Genomic DNA, 22294 nt, shown 5'->3' on the forward strand with positions numbered 1-22294 from the left:
TACAGCCTTCTCCTTCCATTGCCTAGAGTAATAGTGTCTACCAGAGAGTGCATGGCCTTGGGTTTTCCTTTCTTATTTGCCTGGTACTCCATGGACAGCCTCCATATAAATGATGCCCATTATTGACTGCCTGAGGAAGTTAACAGGGTCTGCTTCTCTGCTATATCACAGAAATCTTAAGTGCTTATACCTGCCATTTTAATGAAACTTACATTTTACAAAGGAGCTGTGTGGCATCTGGTAGCACTGGGGCTCTTTGTGATTCACCCAACCAATGAATTGAAGTCTTAAGTCTGAGTGGTTGAAACATATTTTTGGTTGTTTTTTTTTTTAAACGAGTTTCCTTATTGTAAGCTTAAGTTAAAGGGATAAAATAAGCTGAAAATGAACCCAGACCTTTTCTGCTTGTATAAGCAGCCATTATCTTTGTGGGTGAATGGAATAATTTGCTTTGGGACTGTCTAAGGATGAATTCTACTCTAAAGGTGTACACTTCTGAAAATGTGTGGTTTATTAGAATAATGACAGGCAATGCTCAGTAACAGCTATGCTGTTGTACTTTTATAGCTCAGTGAATCTAAAAGTGCTTCAAAAATATTCAAAATAAAGGATAGATGCCAAGGCAATTTGCAGCACACACTGTAGATACTCAAATGGGTCTCTGATCTCATACATGTTGGTAATCCCTTCAATCAGGCAGATCACAGACCCTGTTTGCCTTCTCCTCCTATGTGATATTGTCACAATTACAATATGGTGCCTACCCAGTGGGCTAAAGGCCTTCATTCTATTCTCTTGACATTGTATGGATACAATTAAAGTACTTGAACTTTTTTCAGTTATTCCTTGTTCCTCATCCATTCCCTTCTCTTCTTTCATCTTCTTATTTCCTTTGCTTCTTTCTCTTTTCTATTCTCCATAACTTAAATTATACTATTCACTTAATGCCTGGACCATCTTTTCTCCCCAGTCACATATTTCTTTAATGGCATATCTATATTACAGTTTTTCTTTGTTTGTAATATTTTGTACCCTGATCACATCCACCACATACCTTTCTATTGCTTCTTTGGTGATCTTTAACTTAATTTTATTTTAAAAAGTATAATGTCCCATGATTCATAGTGTAATGATTAGAGCGACTCCACCTGCTGGAGAGTAACTATAGGAAAGCTCCACCATGAGGAGATGGCGTCCAAGGGCAAGCCATGCAGCTTTTCCTTGGCATCAGGAAGTGATATTTGCTTGTGGGTACTGTCTATCAAAGCTACCATCCAATTAGCTTGGAGCTGTGTGTGCTCAAGTGGATGGGACGTTCCCAGTTTCACAGGAGGCTTATGGGATGAAGGAGGTGTGGTTCTCTCTCTTTCATCAGGACTCTCATAGAGAGTGGAGCAGGAGACGCTGGCTCCCCGAGATAGACAGCTGAATCTAGGCCTTTCTCTCTTCACCAAATTCTTATTCTCTTTAATAAATGCTTAAAAGTCTAAAGTCTAGCTAAAGCTTCTAATTTAATGGTGACCACTGAGATATTTTAGATAGAATTTTAGCCCCTTACAATAGAAACATAACATGCCTGAAAGAATAGTATCATATAACCATAGATCCACATATGGAAGGGAATTTAGAGGCCATCAAGTATAATATCCAAATGTTTCAGATGAAGACATTGAGGCCCAGTCACATAGGTAGAAAGCAGCAAGGTTGAGATTCAAACTCTAGTCGTATAACAATTTGCCAGAACAGAATAGACTACACAGTTATATCTAGAGGTCTTTAAAATATTCATCATTCTAACTGAGCAACCAGTAGTTATGGAATCATTTGCATGGCCTTTGTCATGTGAAGACTCATTGTTTATTCCTGTGTGTATGTGTGTAGCCACTTATAGAACAGCAATCCACAGGGTTCGTACTTTCATCCATATATCTTGGACAGATACTGAAAATGGACTATGAGCTGGCCCCAGAATTGAACAGGAGAATAGGCTTAATTGTCTTTAAAAATTATACAATACTTCCTTTTTTTTTAAATTTTTGTGGGGCAATGGGGGTTAAGTGACTTGCCCAGGGTCCCACAGCTAGTAAGCGTCAAGTATCTGAGGCTGGATTTGAACTCAGGTCCTCCTGAATCCAAGGCCAGTGCTTTATCCACTGCACCACCTAGCTGCCCCTATACAATACTTCTAACTCCAATTTTGTCCCTGAAACCACTGCCTAATTTTTTTTAATAACAATGAGATGCCTAGAAAGGATGTTGAAATTGGAGTCATAGGACTCCAATATAAGCACTGGAGATACGAAGAAAGGTAAAAAGGCACCCCTACCATTAGAGAGCTCACTAATGGGGAAAACAACACATGCACACACACACACACACACACACACACACACACACACACACACACACAGAGCCAGAAAGGTGGAGGGAGGAAGGGATCTTCATGGTGATCATTTAGTCCAGGGGAAGATGATGAAGTCCTATAACAAGGTTAGAAATGATCTGAGGAGGTTGAGTTACAGACTTGATTTCATTTTGTTGAATGATGAGCTACTGGAGATGATGAAGTCCAGGAGAGCAGCAGGGTGGGAAGTGATGAGGTGAGTACCCTGAGCACCCTTCTTAAATGGTAAAGGATATAGGAGAAGCTCTCAAATGTCCACTCTAGTGTATTAGGGAGAGGCCCTAAGGACAGAGGTTACTGAGGAGATAGAAATTTCTGAGTTGATGTCATCTTGCAATATGATGAGCTTTGGGAAATTATGAATTGCAGGAGTATAGCCCTGGAGGCATATTTGGTATCTAGACTGAATAACTACTGGCAAAAGCATTGTACCTAATTAATAAAATGCTGTAGCTTTTGTACTAATGACAATGGCCTTGTCAATGATACAAGGGTCCAAATGTAAATATATTGGGAATATGCTCTAATCTGGCAGATAAGCTATACTACAAACAATTTAAAATAAAAGCTCGTGATTAATTTGAATCAGCACTTCCACTGAAAATCCAATTCAAATATTTGGTCTGAAGTACTTTGAGTAGAACATAAAGGCCGAAATTTAATCTATTTAAAACATAAACAACCTTCCATTTGTCAACTTTTGATATTTCCTAGGCATAAGACAGGGTTATGGAACGTGAATGCTATCATCTCTCCTGTTACCTTTAGGATCAACTATAAAATTCTTTGACTAATTTTTTTTGTAAGGCAATTGGGCTTAAGTGACTTGTCCAGGGTCACACAGCTAGTAAGTTGTCAAGTGTCTGATGCCGGATTTGAACTCGGGTCCTCCTGACTCTAGGGCTGGTGCTCTATCCACTGGGCCACCTAGCTGCCCCAAATTCTTTGACTTCTTAACCTGACCTTTGCTCCAGTCTACTTAGAAGTTACTTCCTTTCATATACTCTATAATATAGCAACATTGGTCTTTTTTTCTGTTCCTACTACGTGACTCTTCATTTCCCAAGTCCATGCATTTGCACTGGCTGTAACCCATGTCTGGACTCATCACCCTCCTCAGTTATGTCTCCTGGACTTCTGTAAGACTCAGTGAAGATCTCACTTTCTTCAAGAGACCTTTCCCACCCTCCCCATCCTCTCACTCCACTTCCCAATCATACCTTCCATTTGGGATCACCTATTTACACTGTACATATTTTGCATGTACATAGTTTTATGTATGTCGGTTTCTCTACCTAGCAAGAATTTAATAAATACTTGCTGATTAAGTACCTAAAACATGGGGAAAGTAAATTTTTACCTCCTTCTTCCATTTCCCTTTTGTTGAAGGTCAAAATTAAGAGGCCAAAATGCAGGTAGCAAAAGGGAGAAGCAAAAGGCCTTGATAACATAAAAACTTGGATCATTAGATCTTACAGAATAGATATTTGGCCACATGTTCTCTACTCACATATATCTTGTTAAAAACTGAAATGCTTCCATGAAATCACTCAAACAGGGAATAGAGGATAACCAAATAATTTATCTGTACTCATTGCTAAAGAGAAAAAAGCAGGAATTCAATTTGGTTCATAAAAATGTTTAAAAAATTTGCAGCTTATATATGTGTTGTGTTCTCCAGTCTTATTCAGATATTCGTAACTTCATAGTATTTTACAAAGAATCCCACATCAAGTTGGAGGAAAAGAAAGAATGGTAATTGACCAAGACAAATCTTTTTACCTTTTTATTCTTTTATCTTAACAAAATGTGAATTCAATTGATTTTGTTTTGATTTTGGTCCAACTTTGGAAATTTCACACATTGCTTTATAGAATAATAGAATAGGCAGTCTGCATAATTGTTAGGTAGTATACATGGAAATAAGAAACAATGTTACAAGAAACTTAAATATTTAGCAAATCTTTGGTTTGGGGTTTAACTACTAGAAATCAAAGCGGAGGATTGAAAAGGAAAATTTTGAAGTCAGAAAATTTCTAGGTTCACACTTGATTTCACCTGTAATAGAAAACACAAATGCTAGAACTGTCATCGAAAGTCAAACTTCATTCTTCTCTCCTCTCCTATCTCACCCTACCCCAATGTTTGCCCTATTTGTAATAACTTAGAGACAATGAGGAAAATACAAGAGGGAAGGATATCATCCCTATGATGGTTATAGTGGGGAATCTTTAGGCTAAAGCTTCATTTGTCATTGAATATGGAAAGCAGCAAATCACAAGTAAATTATAAGAATTGGCATTTATACAGCAGTTTACAAAATGTGTAAAGTACATTACTACATGAGAACCTTACAGGACCATTGTCAATCAGGTATCTCATAAGAGTATTATTACCCTGATTTGACAGAGGAAGAACCAAGGCCTATAAGTTAAGCCATAGTTACACATCTAGTCAAAATCAGAGGTGGGATCCCAAATCAAGTCACTCTGTTTTTTTGTTTGTGTTTTCTTTTCCTTTTTTCAGGGAAATGAGGGTTAAGTGACTTGCCCAGGGTCACACAGCTAGTAAGTGTCAAGTGTCTGAGGCCGGATTTGAACTCAGGTCCTCCTGACTCCAGGGCCTGTGCTCTAACCACTGCACCACCTAGCTGCCCAGGTGATGTTATTATTATTATTATTTTTTAGGCAATGGGGGTTAAGTGACTTGCCCAGGGTCACACAGCTAGTAAGTGTCAAGTGTCTGAGGCCAGATTTGAACTCGGGTCCTCCTGAATCCAGGGCTGGTGCTGTAACCACTGCGCCATCTAGCTGCCCCCTGGGTAATGTTATTGTTGATGATGATGATGTCACTGGTGATTTTGGGGGTGATAATGATATTGTTGATAAGGATAAGGAGGAACTCTCAGTACTTCATGGAGCTGTTAATTTGACTAGATATTCCCTTATTTTAGCCAAATAAAATCAACAACAACAAATAAAATACTATCTATACATGGACAGCGTGACTGAATATGCATTACTATATATACAGGTATATGAATTATAAGTAAGCAAGTAATGCCTATATGCATAAGTATCCTCTTTCAGATAACTTTTACTAACACTACACAAATAGGAAATATAAGAAGAAATCATTACAAATAATTTCTTCCAAAAGTTTTAGGGTAATTTATCCAGCTATTTTATATTTACACACATTTTATATCCAAATAAATACATTTATGTGTGTGTATATATATATATATATATGCATAAGTTTAATACACTCATGTGCATATGCATGTATCAATTTATGTAACATAACACAACAAAATACTTGAGGAAATTACTCAAAAGCATTTAGAAAAAACATTCCTCAAAATGATTCACTCTCTCTTCACCTGTTCATGTACTGTTCATCAGCCATGCTATAATCTGACAGTAGATTATCACCTTTTGAGCTGTGTGAATTTCCCAGTCTTGATCTGAAAGCAGTTCCAGCAGTTCAGGTAAGAGTAAATTCAAAGCTTTCAGTCTTTTAGGAATGTGTCTTTTGAGTAACTGCAATTCTGTAGCCTCTCAGCCCAACTGTTCATGCTTCTTAAAAGTCATTACTCTGTTCATTTCTTCTTCAGCTAAGATTTATCCAAACATTTTTGTTTTGACATGAGTTTCATCGCCAACAGTACAAGCACCTTTCTGGCAAGTTAATTTGCTTCTGGTATACATGTCATTTAAATGGAGGTAACAGAGTTGGAATCATAGAGTTTACATTGATTTAAAAAATAAGTAGATGAAACTCTAGGTGCATATTTACATTTATACCATTTTTGTGTTTTTTAGATGATGTCTTTTTCATTTAAGTTTCCCCCATTGTCTGTACTTTCTTTTTATATATCTACTATATTCAGGTAGCTTCATTCACATCTGGAGACAATTTCTCCAGTTGTAATATCCAAGATCCAATAAACATATTTTAAGCACCTACTATGTGCTAGGCACTGTGCTAAGTGATGGGGACACAATTAATGAAATGGAAGATAATTCCTGCCCTTAAGGAGTTTACAATCTAATGGGAGGATACAACAAACAAACAAAGCAGGAAGGCAAGAGGTGAAGGCAGGGAGACAAAAGAAGCTACCGAGCACTGGGGTGTCTTGTTAAGTGGAGTTGAAACTGGGCAGAGTAGCCAAAGTGAACTGGAATGGGCTGAGAGTCCAGTTCCTGCCCTCTATGAAGGAAGGTGTTGGAAGGAGTTTAGGGAAAAGACACTGAGGGAGGTGATGTTAATCAAGACTTGAGTCATGGTGATGCTGATTCTATAATTTCTCCATGTCTCTACTTGAATTTCATAGGCTATGATCTAGAATCTTTAATGGATCCCAAACCGAATACATCCAATCCCACCTCCATACCATATCTAAATACAAAAACCCCCAAATCTTTACCTCCATTTACTCTCTCTTGACAGTTGATGGTATATTCACCTTCTCAGTCACTTGTATTTTAAAACATTTAGATAAATCTTTGACTTTTATTCCTAACTCCGCAAAACCCCTTCCCTTATGGCATTCATCTTCCAAATTCCATCGATTCTACCTCTGCAGTATCAATCATATCTTTCCTTTTTACTTGCATTTCAACCATCCAATTTCAGGCCTTATTTCAGGCCAATTTCAGGCACAGTAAGACCTTTAGGAACTAACTGATGAAGAATGAAGTGGGAAGAACCAAGAAAACAATATGTTCAATGACTGCAACAATGCCAGTGGAAAGAATAATAACACACAGAGAGAAACACACACAATCAAGAATGAACGATAAAAAATTATAAAAGGCAAGTATAGCTTAAAAGAAGAGATATGAGTACACATTCCCAAACCACCCCTTTTCAGAGGTGAGAGGGCCACAAATGTTGTACACTGCACATATTTTCACATTTTAAAAAATGCACTGATCAGTTATCCTGCTTTTTTCCTCTTTTTTTTTTGTCTTTTAAAAATATTTGTTACATGGGGTGGTTTTTGGTGGTAGGGGGAGAAAAGAATAGTGAGGGGAAATTATGGTGTTGTAAAACAACAGAAAGCATCAATGCAACATACACACACACACACACACACACATATATATATGTATATATGCATATATGTATTATACATGCATATGCCTATATCATATTAGAAAAGAATAGAGTGGAATCTAAAAGAAAAGAACCATTATACAAAGTGAATGACCTAGGAAAAGAGTTTACGTTGAGAATTTTTGGCACTGAAGAACATTTGAAATGTCAATAAGAGCATCAGCATTCCAGATTACATCAAGGAGGCAGCCATATTTTTTTTTAGTGAAGGGGAATTGTTTAACTATAAAATAATACAATTACAAACAAGTCACACATTCTTACTCAGCCCATACCTCCACTTCTTAACTTAGCGTGAAATGTTTCTTTTTTGCCCCAAACATTCAGGAATAATCTAAACAGGGATATCTCTCTGAAAGTATAGGTCTAAGGATAAACAACATTTTATCATTCTCCCCCTTGTACTATAATATTTTATGTGGGTGAAATCTGATCTAAATACATAGGACAGGCTTTGAGGAGAAAAGAGTGAAAGATGTCACAAAAAAGGATAGACATCACCTGAGACATATATGGGAAAGGGAAAAGAATGTCTTCAGGTAGTCAGCTCCATTCTTGCTTCTGATGTCTTAATAATGATGTGGTAATGGGGTTGACATGAAGACTGTGGGTGGATTTGAACATTTCATATCTTTTTTTTAGTATCAACTGTTGGCCTCACTGTCTCTCCCCACTCAGTTTCTTCTGGGGTCCCTATATATCTCTGCAAAGGCCCTGGAATCCCTCATCTCCCACTGCAACTTACATATAAATCCCCTTGACAAAATTCTCTAGGTTTGACATTCACTGTTGGTCCACACCCACTCTTTATTAGTCAGTAGAAGACACCATAAGATGCTTATGGTCCTATCTGTTCTCTATAGGAAAAGAAATAAGTTCATCAAATCAATCAGGAAAATCTCACCTATATGTGAAAAGACACAAGGGACAGAAAGAAATTAGTGTCAGGAGACCTGGTTTTGAGCTTCACCTTGGGCACATACTAAGATTTTAATAATTAACAAGCTAGGGGCAGCTAGGTGGCACAGTGGATAAAGTACCAGTCCTGGATTCAGGAGGACCTGAGTTCAAATCTGACCTCAGACACTTGACACTTACAAGCTGTGTGACCCTGGGCAAGTCACTTAACCCTCATTGCCCTGCAAAATAAATAAATAAATAGATAAATAAATAAATAATTAACAAGCTATGACTCTTATTGAAGCATTTGTAAAAATCAGATTAATGATAATGATGCTATTTGCCATTTTCTTTTCAAGAAGTGTTTAAGATTTAAAGTGTTACTTTTATTACACCTATCTAACTCCTATACCAGCATGGGACCCTCTGAAGTACAAGGCCCAGGACAATCAGAACAATTTGTTTTGTACAAAAGAATGACTCACTGGAAAGGGCACTGACCCTATCAAATCCCAACTCTGAAACTTATTATCTATGTCCCACTAGGGAAGTCACATAACCTTCCATTGACTCGGTTTCTTCTTCTGTGAAACCAGGACGTTAGCATAAGGTTAGCTAATTTCTAAGGTGCTTTCCAACTTTAAGTCTATGACTCTCTGATCCCAAGTCTCAGACACTAAGAACAGACGACAGACCATGTTTGCCCAAATGAAGACTGAACAAGGGAAAATAAAAGAGCCTAGAAGAAGAACAAATAGTGTAGTGCAGGTGCCAAGAGCTAACAATCAGGGGAAGATGGCAGCCCTAGTAATCTTCCAGCATGCAAGGCTACTGTTAACACTCTTGACACTAGCAGCTTCATCTGCACAGCTTACGGGCACAAGTTTGCATCCCAACCCCAAAATACCTCACCAACAGACTCTGGAGGACTCGTGAGTCTTTTTGTGCTAATATTCCTATTTTCCTAGTCTCTAAATTCCCCAGATTAATAAAGTAGAAAGTTGCAGGCTTTTCCAGATATAATCTATGATAAATTAAATTGGGAAAGTTCTAGGTAGCCACTGGCCTGGCTGGGTGTAACTAATGAAGCTGTTCATGTTTTCTCTCCAATAATAAGCTAAAGTTCATCAGGTTGCCATGTAGGTCTGCATGAGGTTGGGGAGAAGGGGCAAATTGAAAGTGTTAAAATCCCTCCTGGTTTCTGTCTGTGGATAAGTTGTTAAGAGCATCGCTGTCTGTTAAAGTTTTATGGCCTTGTAATATTTTAAAACGGTTATGCTATTTTTAGCAAGGATCTCCCCCTCCCTTTTTTCCATGGTTAGGTTATTTCCAAGGCTTCTACAATGCCCTGTTACCACTTGTATCTTTCCTGAGTTTTCAGCTCTTGACTCTCTGCCTTTTAATCTAGTTATTAGCTCTCTCCTTTCTAAATCCTTCTCCCATTCTAGACTTCATTTCATGGCCATGGTTGTGACAGGGCACAGGGGAAATGGGAAATGCGCTATCTAGCAACAGAAGACTTTTCAACATGATTGGAAATGCCTTAGTAAGGTAGTTTCTTAGAAAGAGAAACAATACAGTGAAGCAAAATGTAAAACAAAAAAAAAAATAAGAAAGAGGAGCTTGCTACTGTTGGGCATTTGGATAACTGTGTATGAAAGAAGGCCAAACAAGGAATATATTCTCTTCTGATATTAATCGAATATTTGTTACTCAGAAGAGGACAGATAGTAAATACCATGTTTGATATTTGGCCCAATTCACTTATTACTTGAGTTCTTCCTCTCAGTTGTTGAGGAGAAGAGGGAGGCAGAGGCAGAGAGAAAAATTTCAGTAAGGAAAAAGAATCCTCAGAATAGAAACAACTTAGCTGGCTGCATTGAGGGTTCCTACTTTGCAATCAGATTATGTGATGCCCATTTCACTGAGCACTCACTGTCCCGGTGAGGGCTCAGGAGTGCTTCAGTGGAAGAAAAAAATGTTTGGAGTCCAGGCCTGAGTTTTGCTGGAATTTTGTGATTTATCAGTCCTATTGTCTCCCAGAGTTGCATTGGCTGCATCAATGTATTTACTGTAGGCCCTCCTAGGCACTATATTAAACCTATGAGATAGGAATACATGCTTGGGATGTAAAAAATTAAGAGTTTAAAGTAACTCTTCTCTCCTCTACAAGGGTTAGGATTACCATCTCTGATTATTGATACTGGCCTCTGACAAGATATTATTCCTGTTGCAAGTTCAAGGAATCCACCTAGGATCAACTATTTAACACAGAGTTCCTTGCCATTTATTTCTTTGTGATCCACTGTCCATTCCACAGTATCTTCCTTGAATTAAACTGGACCTCTTCCCCATTGCCTCCTGCCAAATGCATCTGCTAGCAATGGGAGAGATTTTGCTGAACAAAGAAATGGAATGCCTGCATTTGGGAAGGTGGCAGTTTTTCATAAGCAGACATTCTTTTTTTTTTTTTTTTTTGCGGGGGAATTGGGGTTAAGTGACTTGCCCAGGGTCACACAGCTAGTAAGTGTCAAGTGTCTGAGGCCGGATTTGAACTCAGGTCCTCCTGAATCCAGGGCCGGTGCTTTATCCACTGTGCCACCTAGCTGCCCCCTGACAGACATTCTTGAAAGATCAAAAACTCTGAGAAAGGAGAAAATGTAGCTGTATTAAAAGGGATACCAATTGAGAATTACATTGTTTCTATCTCATAAATATTTATTAAACTACCATGTATAAAACACTGTGCTAGGCACAAAGGATATAGAGAAGCCTAGAACACTAACCATTCACTATATTAGACTGCTTCCATGTACACAAATAAACACAAGGTAACTTGAGGTCGGAGAGAGTGCTGAGGACTTATGGGTATGGGCAATGATACTGGGAAAGGCTTCAGGTAGAAGGTGGTACCTCAGATTAGCCTTGGGAGCCTCTAGTTTGAAGAGGTGGAAGGGAGACAACATGAATTTCAGGCCTAAGGTATAGTATAACGAATGAGATGCTGAATTAGGGGAAGAGTTAGTAGGTCTACTCCAGAGCCCTGGAGATCTTCATGTATGTAGACATTAGCAATTAAATTCATAATCAGCAATTATCTCTGTGTGAATTGCCACTGAAATTAGTATTCCAAAGCTGATATTGGGCTTTCCCTCCTATCTAAGTAGGAGAAAAAAAATCACTATTTATTGAAACTATTTAAAATAGTTTCTTACTTTTTTTTGAGAGGGGAATGGTTCTTTATGTGCCTTAGCAAATTATTTTGGATTGTCCACACTCCTACGCCCTTCCATTAGTGTAGAAAATGAAAAGCATACCTGAATGCTATGGTTGAATACACATTATATTTTGTGATCTTGTAGGTCTGTTTCATCAGCCTCTTGGAAGATGAATTCCCTGAGGACAATTACTCTACTATTTAAATTGAGGAAGCTGGAGAATTGTGGAAACCACTAAGGAAACAAAAAAGATTTCTAAACCAGCCTTCTCTTAATCTCTAGGTAGAAAAAGCCTAGCTGTGATTCACCTTGGTACTGAGAGAGGACTAGAAGCTGTCTGCTGTCCTCTCCTCCCCTCCTATCCCCTACTTTTTCCTCTTCTCTCCTCTCTCTTAGACACACAGGAAAATGAATGATCTTTATGGCATTGAGGGGTTAATATACCATACAAAGTATCAATTCTCTTGGTATTGGTGATAGTACTTTTAAACTTCTGGAGTCCTATCTTACATTGAAAAAAAACCAATTCAATTCAATAAATATTTAGTCGGTGCCTATGCTGTGACTGGCACTGCCCTAGGTGCTGGGAACACAGACAAAAAAATGGAGTAGTCTTTTCACTCAAGGAATATACATGGGAGGGAGAAATTGTAAAGAATTGGGGAGATTAGCCTAATGGAGGTGGAGAGAAGCCATCTGAAGAATTCTGTTCATGCCTCAGCCCTTGGTTCCATAGAAAAGGTCTCTCATTGGAGGTGAAGCTTGAATTGATTCATGATGAACGTTAGAAATTGTGAATATAGAGAAGAGAGTTCATTCAGTGATGAGGGACTGTGTTTGCAAAGGCATAGAGGTGCTAGAAGGAATGATCCCCAGATTCTGATCCCCAGAATGATTTGCTGAGGCCACCATAACAGACTATAAAACTATATTTCTTTTTCTTGAATGGCCAGGTACCAAATACATACTACATTGAAAATAAGAAAAAATTCAAGGGAACTTCAAAGACAGGAATGATATCAAGTTAATGGGTGAAAAAAAATACTATTCAGAATTCTACAGACCAAACTAAGCAAATTAGTAAAATCAAGACAAATCACAAGACAACAAAAACCATTAATTAAAGCTTGGCTTTGCCTACTTTAACTGAGGAATATGTAAAAGGAATATTAATATGATATAAAGTAGAAAAATTTACAAGAAAAATCATTAAAGTATCCTCCACAATTGGCCAAGAATTTAGGAAAGATGCATGCCTAGCTCTTAGTTTGGTTTTGAATAACTCCCCATACTTAGGATTAGATGTCTAGATGAAATTAAAGAACTGTTTCTTTGATTATAAACTTCTATTTTTTTCTGTACCTTTACAACACTATGGGATGGGGAAGGAAACCTGACCCCTGATTTCATCAGTACAGGGAATACTCAGCATGGAAATTCCCTTTCTAGATGCAGATCTTCAAATTAAATATAGCAAGTAGATTTAGAAAATTTCATGGGATACAACGCAGTTAAAGGAGGTTCTGCAATGTTGTAAGTCTTTAAGAAGCTGGATATTAACCATGGGTATGTTGTAATGGAAATGTGAATTAGCTTAAGTCATATTATTTGAGAATTATAGATTTCGTGTTGGAACGGATATTAGAGGCTATTCAGAGACCTTCCTTTTATAAGCAAGGAAAACAAAGCCCCAAGATTTATCCAAGGTGTATCAGTGGCAGAGTTGGGATGCTACTCTTAGTTCCTGCCCCTCCAATCTAGCACTCTACCCTGAACCATACTGCTTCAGATGATGGATGAATTATTTTCTCTAAGATTTACAAAGTGTTTTGCAAAATTTACCTCATTATATGGATTAAGTGACTGCTATTATTACCCCCATTTTACAAATGAGCAAATTTTTAATTGCCCTGCTAGTAAATATATGAGAAGGGATTGGAACTTAGGACTTTCTGATTCCAAGCCCAGTACTCTATTTACCACTCCATGTAACTGCCTAGAAACCAAGTTTTGGAAACTGAATTTACAAATTTAGTGTGAACTTGTTCATATATGATATATAGTATGCCCTGACAAATGTCATTCACTCATGTTAATGAAAATGAGCTGGCATTATGGAGACAAAGACAACCTGAATTAAAGTCCCACTTCTTACATATATTGACAGTGTAAACAAACTAATTCGCCTTCTAGTGAGCAAATGAAACCAAACCAAACCAAAACTAACTCTCCTCCCCAACAGAAAATTGGATATTTTCTATGTACCAAGCATAGTCTGAAACCTATGGAGATAATGGGAACACAAACAAAAAACAATACTGCTCCTTCCCTTACAGAGATTATAGTATAATAGTAGGAAACAACAAATATAGGGGAAAAAAGCTTTGGTCTGGGGAGTCCAAAGAAGGTGAATGGAATTATGGGATGGTTCAGTGTTATGCATTTCCAGAGACCCTGGTAGTGGTGATTTGACTATAGTTTTAGGGTCCCAGGAAAGTCTTATATAAAGGGTAGAACCTGCATTGGAAAAGGGAGATTTCTCTCAGGGAACTCCTGGGATGTATGAAATTATAGCTCTAACCATCCCATCCCTCAGCCAACTAGCTCAAAATGGTTTCATTTGCTACCATGTTCTTTACTCGGTTCCAAATCCATCACTAACACCATCACCATATCACCATCATCCAACCCCTTCCCCTCCTTCCCAAAGAAAAGCTCATCACCAGGAAACATCATCATGGACATTGCATCAGTTTTTGTATTCCCACCTCATCAGAACTCCCAGTTGCTTCTGCCTCTTCTTCTGATTCCAGGGCAGAGCAAAAATCTCTTCCCCAAAGCCTCATCACCATCCTTTCTGATGCTCCACTCACTTTTTAGCTTCCTTTTGTATATTTTTCTTCAACCATTAGACTGGAAGCTCCATGGAGTCAGACACTATTTTTCTTTTTTTAAATTTGTATCCTCACTGAATAGCACAGGGTCCTACATATCATATGCTCTGTAGGCATAGAATGACAAGAAGAATCCCCAAATAATTATCATATTTGATTCTGGAATGTATTTTTATACATATTCCATGTACTAGTTGGAATATTTATTAGAAATATTGAATATTAATAATAAGGAAGCTATCACTTGGATGCTCAATAAAACTCATATCAAATCAAACATTTATTAAATATCTACTATGCAAAAATTTCTCCATTAGGCTTTCTGAATACAAAAAGAAGGGAATGAAGTAAGTGGTAAGGACATTGAATATTTAAACAGTTATTTTGAATACAAGTGAATTTGAGAATGGTGAGAGCACTTATAAACAGATTAGGAAATGCACCTTAATTGAGCAACAAGGGAACTAAGATTTTTAAGATTTTAAGAAGGGAAATGAAATTGGTATCTATCTATTAATCTATCCATCTCTCTATGTAGCTATCAGCCTATGTATCTGTGGATGTATATATGTGTATATACATTCACGTGTATGTGCCCATGTATGTATATATGTGTGTGTGTGTGTGTGTATGTATCTTTCTATATGTCCATCCATATATTTATCTTTTTGGGGGGGAGGGGGCAAGGCAATGAAGGCTAAATGACTTGCCCAGGGTCACACAGCTAGTAAATGTCAAGTGTCTGAGGCCAGATTTGAACTCAGGTCCTCCTGAATCCAAGGCCTGGGCTTTATCCACTGCTCCACCTAATTGCCCCACCCTCATCTATTTATCTTATAAGAGTCTAGGTGTTAACCATAGTGGAGGGAAACCTGAATTCCCCTTTCTATTAAGCTCTCTTGGAGCTACAAACCAGAAACAAAGTCAACAAGAAAGTTATCCATTGACAAAAATAACCAGAGAAATACATCAAATATTAACAAAGCAAAGTAACCAGAGGAAGTAGTTGTATTGGTGAAGTAACTAAAACAAAGTGGAAATAATTCTTGGATAGTCTTCTATCCACTGATATCCAGAATGTCTATTTTACCCACCAGATTTTCTCTATTATTGCCAAATATCTGTGTGAAATTGAGCATGGGCATGAACAAAAATAATCTTTTAAAATAGCTTAAAACAACTCTAAGTGAATAGGATAGATGAGCCAAAACACAGTATTTTGCTTTTGGCATAAAATTGGAAAAGAGGCACAGAAGACTATCAGTTTGGTCAATGTGTGTGTGTGTGTGTGTGTGTGTGTGTGTGTGTGCGCGCGCGCAAAAGCATTACCTAAAGCTCATCTCAAAGACAAGTACTCAGAATCTTATCAGTGGCATTGCATGTGAAGACCCACTTTTGAATTAGTGTGAGAGACTGGGGTATTTTTAAATCAAAAAAGTTTTAAAATGACATTTTACCTGCAAGGCACAACATGAATGATTGCAGCACCAGGAGTTCCCATAGCAACCTCATCTTCAGCTTCCGAGGTCAAAGGAGGCTCAAGTCCAATAACTAGTGACTAGAATGGCTGCTTCTTTTAAGTTTTATACAACCTTTAATCTGTGGGTAAGAAAGAAACATTAACAATGAAACATTGGTTTACTGTGTTTTATTTTCTGAGCAATTTAATCTATCCCTGAAATCTAAATGAAATTCACACCTGAAAGGAAATATACAAACATTATATATATATACACACACACACACATATATATATAATATATACAAGTATATGTATTTTATGCATATGTGCATATACATGTTTATATACTTATCTATATAAACACAATACATGTGTGTTTTCATGGAAAGAATGACCAAAAGGTTAAAAAAAAACAACTATGGATATGAAACAATTTAGTCTCCCTTTCTTTTATTTCAATTGACCTTTTAGGTCTAAGTCTCTCTAAGGTCATAATATCATAGGTTTAGAGATGGAATGGATATCAGACTCTATTTCTGCTCCCACATTTTATAGATGTTCATCAGAGGCAGGATTTCAAATCAGGCCTTCTGAATCCAAACACTGCATTAGGGGAGATAAGCCAGTATGGATCAGTGGACACAGATCAGTGGGTACTTCTTCCTTGGTTAAGGTGTCATTCAGTTGGAAGACAGACAAATGGATTAATTTTTTTCAAGGACCCTTCAATTATCAAGGTTAAGTAATACTATAAAAGTACCCATATTGGTGGAATGGGAATTTCTCTATTTCTCAAAATAATTTATAAACTTCCTCCTCCACTCAAAAAAAAAAAAAAAAGGAGTATTGGGGGATTTGCAGTAAGTAAGAATAAGAATAGCCAAGGAAGGCATGGTAGCCTCCTGAATAGGGTCTTGGCATCAGGAAGATTTAGGTTTAAGGGCTACCATAGACTCATACTGGCTGTGTGTCCTCTGCTTACATTACTAAACCTCTCAGTGTCCCAGGCATTTCTTAAAGATAACAAGTTTCAAAGTAATTTCTAATCTTCATGAATGGAGGGAGCTTCCTTTCCAGGCATTCCCTGAAGCAATGAACTCATAGGTTCAATCCCTTACATATCCCACTCCCAATAAGTTGTCATTATTGTTGTTGTTTTTAATATTGTTGAAGGCTATATAGAAGCATATGCCAGAGTCACCCATGTACAAAATTGAGGCAGGCACTGAAAATGAATTATGACCAAACCTACAAATCTACCATCCCCCCCCCCATTTCCCTCCCCCAGTCCTTCACCACGGGCTATGAATCATTACTGAAGAGAAGATGAAAAGCAATAGAAGGTCTGTTTGTTGTACCTAGCAGGGGTCTGTCCTGTGGATGCAGTAGCCTCAGAGAATGGCTTGAGCTGATTAAGGTGATGAATCAGCACAAAGGTTGGCAGTAGAACAGTGAGTTGCTCAATTCCTCTTAAACTAAGCTCTGGAACAAAGATGCTCTCCAGTGAAAGGAGGTACTTGCCAGAGCCCTGAGAATCATTAAAAGCTTCCTTTTGCTGCAGTTAATGAAGCATAGCGTGGGCTGAGCCTCATAGATATCTTCCTTAGCATTATAGATGAAGAGCAGGGTAGTGATATTCTGGAGCCTGATTCTATTGGTTCCTGGGATCCCATTGTTATATTTTCACTGTGGGCATTTGCATCTTAGAAGTTGATGAATGCTATAAACCAGGGCTAGATTTCTGTTTTGTTGGTTATCTGAGCTTAAGTAAATGATGGAGAAAATGTTAACAATGTGAGTTAAGCTTAAAAGTATGTCACTTGGGGCAGCTAGGTGGCTCAGTGGATAAAGCACTGGCCTTGGATTCAGGAGGACCTGAGTTCAAATCCAGCCTCAAACACTTGACACTTACTAGCTGTGTGACCTTGGGCAAATCACTTAACCCCCATTGCTCCACCAAAAAAAAATGTGTCATTTGGAATTTTTTTTAAAGCCAGTTGTTAAACATTTATCAGCACATCCCTGACTAAAAGGAACCTCATAGATCACCTAGCCCAATGTCTTCATTTTTACAGATAAGGAAATTGAAGCCCAGGGAAGTGAAATGATTTGGCCACAGTTACACTGGTAGGACATAGAAAAGTAAGAATTCGAACCTACATTCCATGAATATCTTTGAACTAAGTCCACCTGCCTCTAGCAGTTAATCTGTTTGTCTCAGTTTCCTCAAGTATAAAATGGAGATAATAATAGCACCAATTTTGTAGGTTTGTTGGGAGGATGAAGATATTTGTAAAGCACTCAGCATGGTGCCTGGCATACAGGAAGTACTATAGGGATGATGATGGTGGTGATGGTGGTTGTTGTTGTTAGCACCAGAGTATTCTTATTCACTGCACCAAGCTCTTTCAGAGTAGAGAATGGAAAAAGAATCTTGTGAATTAGCAGTTAGTTGTCTTGGCTTCATTGGCAGTTGTTCTGAAGGTTAAGTGAAAACACTGCCATGCCTGTATGCATCTGCTATTAGTATGCAAGCATTGTGAGCATAGGGACAATTGTGTGTGTTTTTCCTTTCTTTGTTTTCCCAAAATTGAGGATAGTATCTGTCAGAATATAAGAAGTTCTCGATTGATTTGTCAAATGGAGAAAGAAGGGTTGTTTCTGTGAGCTAAATGGATACAGCACATAATAAATGCTTTAAAAAAGCTTTGATGATTCAGTTTGTTAAATCATTATGAAGATTCTTGAGTACCACACAAATAGTTCATAGAATCATCAAAGCTAGAGCTTAGAGATACTTTAGAGGTTATGTAGATCAGGAATTCTTAATCTGGTGTCTATGAACTTTTAAAAAATGATAACTATCTCAATATAATCAATATCCTTCATAATCATATGCACTTTGCTTTATGTATTTATAAACATTGTTCTGAGAAGGGATCCATAGGCTTCACCAGACTACCAAAAGAATCTATGTCAAATATAAAAGAAATAAAATACAAACATTGAGAACCTCTGTTATAGACCAACTCCCTCATTTTTCCATTGAGGAAACAGAGACCAGGATTGTTAAGTGACTCATCCAAGGTTACATTGGTAATAAAGGCCCTCAGTCAAAAAGTGTTATTGAAATCTCTAATATTTAAAAGCTCTGGTGGCCTAGTGCTACTCAATTCCAAGACACTATTCATAAGAAAATTACTTCCAGGGATCTAGGCCATATTAAAATAGTTGACGACAGAAGCCAGGCTAATCTAATACAGTAAAAACAAAAGGTGGGACACCAAGAGGTGTCTCATTTACAAGGCAGCTTGTATAGGTAATTGAAATTGAAGTAGTCTCATTAGAGTGCTTTCTTCCTTTTCATGCACTTCAATTGTCCCATTTCTGATCAAACTAGCCTCAGTATTCTGTGAAGAAAGAAGGAACCCCTGATTTTGGTTCTGCTGAAGAGGCTGTAGAAGGTGGGGGAACGAGAGAGAGAATGTCTTCAGATATTCTTCTTACATGCCTGCCTATTAGGATAGTTTTAAACAAACAGGAAGTGCTGATCAATAAAAAGTAATAATGTATTAAGCAAATGATCAGGGTATTAATAATTAATTGTACAAGAGAAATGTCATCACAAAGCCTGGGGATTGCTCTTTCATGTTAAGCAATCTCTTGCAGCAATTAAAATGTATCCACTTACACGATAAAGACCTAATATATGGCAGGATGCTGTTTATAGTTTGTGTTCTATTAACGGCCATCCATAGGTGTATAAGGAAGCTGAGACCAAAGAAAGCAACGTGAGCTTTTATTTATATTCAGCTAGACAGAGTTCACACTGACGTCTTAAAAGTAATGGGGTGACTGGCCATTGTTTATCTTTCCTGTGTGTAGACAACAACAGACTAAAAGGTGCTAAACGTTCCAAGGACTCACACTGCTCTCAGGTATAGGGCACACAGTCATAGATTACACAGATTCAGAGCTGAAAAAGACCTTAAAGGTCAGCTTGGCCAAAACCTCCATTTATAGGAAGAACCAGTTCACAGAGAGATTCAGTTTGTTGCAGACAGGTACCAGGTGACAGGGTCATAATTCCCAGGTCCTTTCTATGCTCCACTGGTCACTAGGCCCTCACTGGCTTTGTAGTCTGAGGACCTGGGCTCAAATCCAACCTCTGTCACTCGTTCACTCTGTACCCTAGGACAAGTTACTTAACCTCTTTGGTCTCAGTTTCCTCACCTGTAAATAAAGGGGACACATTACATGGCTTTTAAGGTCTGTTCCAAGTTGAAATCTATTATCCTATGCATCCCTGTGGGTTTTTTTCCTTTAGGGCAGAGAGGGTCTTGTAATTATTTTTATCTCTAGGGTTTACCACAATGTTGGAAGGAAGGAAGGAATGAAGGAAGGAAGGAAGGAAGGAAGGAAGGAAGGAAGGAAGGAAGGAAGGAAGGAAGGTAGGAAGGAAGGGAGGGAGCAAAGGAGGAAAGGAAAGGAAGGAAGTAAGTTAGGAAAAGGTAAGAAAGGGAAAGGAAGGAAAGGAAAGAGGAAAGAAAGGGAGGAAGAAATGGAAGGAGGGAGGGAGGGAAGGAGGAAGGGAGGGAGGGGGGAAAGAAGGAATAGAGGAAGGGAAGGAGGGAAAGGACAGGAAGGAAGGAAAAGGGAAGAAAAGGAAAGGAAGGAAGGGAAAGAGGAAGGGAAGGGAGGAAGAAAGGGAGGGAGGGAGGAAAGGAAGAAAGGAGGAAGGAAGGAAGGAAGGGGGAAAGGAGGAAGGGGAAAGGAAAGGAAGAAAGGAAGAAAGAAAGAAGCAAGTAAGAGAGAGAGAGGAAGGGAGGGAGGAAGGAAGAAAGCAAAGAAGAAAGAACACAATCATTTATTAAGCAACAACTATATACTACAAATATGAACTCATTTGTTCCTCATAACAACTCTGATAGGAAGGCGATAATATTATCAGTTTTCTGCTGAAGAATCTGAAGCAGTCAGAGGTTAATGAACTTGCCCAGGATCACTCAGCCAAGTATCTGAGCCTGGATTTGAACTCAGGTCCTCCGGATTCCAGGTCCAGTGCTCTATCCACTGTGCTACCTAGCTGCTTCCATGCTGACACACATTTAAGTACTTAGTATATATCTGTCAGTCAGTCAACACAAATTTATTAACTGTTTACTTTGAGCCACATACCAACTAGATGCTTAGGATACAAAAGCAATGAAATCCCCATTTTTCAATAACTAATTAATTCATTTTTTTTCATTCATTCACTCTACCATATACTGCTGTAATTTGGGGACAAAGTCAGAAAGGAGGCTTTTTAAAAATAGCTATCATCTTTAAGGTTTTGCTTTATTATGAATATATCAGCTATTTCTGACACCAAGAGGAGACATGTAGCATTGTGACCTTGCCTTCAAATTAAATCCATACATTTTAGGAATGGGGTAAGGAATTGGCATAGGGCTGACTCAGTTGTTGTATCGACCTCATCAGTGGTAAGTAAATAACTGAGATTATCCCATTAAACTTGACAGTCCTACTGCCCCCCAAATCCCAGAAATGCACAGACATGTTCAAGACCCTAGTTAAAGCCTAAGACAAAATCAGGAGATATACTATGTATATTTCTGTAGTGTTTTTTTTCCCTTCCCCGATAGCCCATCAATTTGAGACAATCTCACTCTGTGGTCCCCAGGTGGCCAGAAATCCTTTTCATGATTTGATACTTCACATACTATTGGTTCTGTTCATTTGATTCTTTTATTTTTTTAAATCTAGACAATTAACTTCTTGATGCCTCTGGTCAATCATTTAAAGAGTTCCATTGTTGTTTAAAAATACTGTCAGTGCATGGCAGAGAATAAAAGAAAGCCAACAAGGAAGCAAAGTTGGGCAGCTTGGAAAACAATGCATAGTATTGATCACATGGGTTTTCTTGAAATGGAAAGTATTGTTTTATTTTGAATGTTCTCTTAATGTTCTGCTGTGTACCTGGCACAGTTTTTTTTTTCTTTTCTCATTTTTGTATGTAAGTTTAAAATCAATTTAAAAATTTACCAAAAAAACCCCACAAAAAACAAAACTAAGTCAGGATTTCAGTTTATGGAGATTCACTTTAAGAAAAAGCTTTCTGGAAGCAGACTGAATAAAAGAGAAGGGACTATGTACAATAATTTTGGTATTTTTTTCCTCTGTAGCCCAACCATATTTTTCACTCTGCTTCATTGCAGGACAAAACTTATGTGCTGAAGGGAAGTCACAGTGAAATTCCTATAATATTTTAACTTCTACTGAAACAAGTTTA

At 37.9% G+C, this 22294-nt stretch overlaps 1 protein-coding gene across 6 annotated transcripts in view; it reads right to left on the minus strand.

The window, feature by feature from the left end:
* Positions 1-22294, minus strand: part of CNTN4 (contactin 4) — a 1173040-nt gene that overhangs the window by 525791 nt on the left and 624955 nt on the right. For all 6 annotated transcript variants that reach the window (XM_043978091.1, XM_043978085.1, XM_043978087.1 and 3 more), the window contains one exon: positions 15995-16136. In XM_043978091.1, coding sequence (XP_043834026.1) covers positions 15995-16049 — 55 coding nt within the window. In that variant the 5' untranslated portion in view covers positions 16050-16136. The remainder of the gene's footprint in view (positions 1-15994; positions 16137-22294) is intronic.

The sequence above is a fragment of the Dromiciops gliroides genome, chromosome 1, assembly GCF_019393635.1.
Source record: "Dromiciops gliroides isolate mDroGli1 chromosome 1, mDroGli1.pri, whole genome shotgun sequence".
NCBI classification, from domain to species: Eukaryota; Metazoa; Chordata; class Mammalia; order Microbiotheria; family Microbiotheriidae; genus Dromiciops; species Dromiciops gliroides.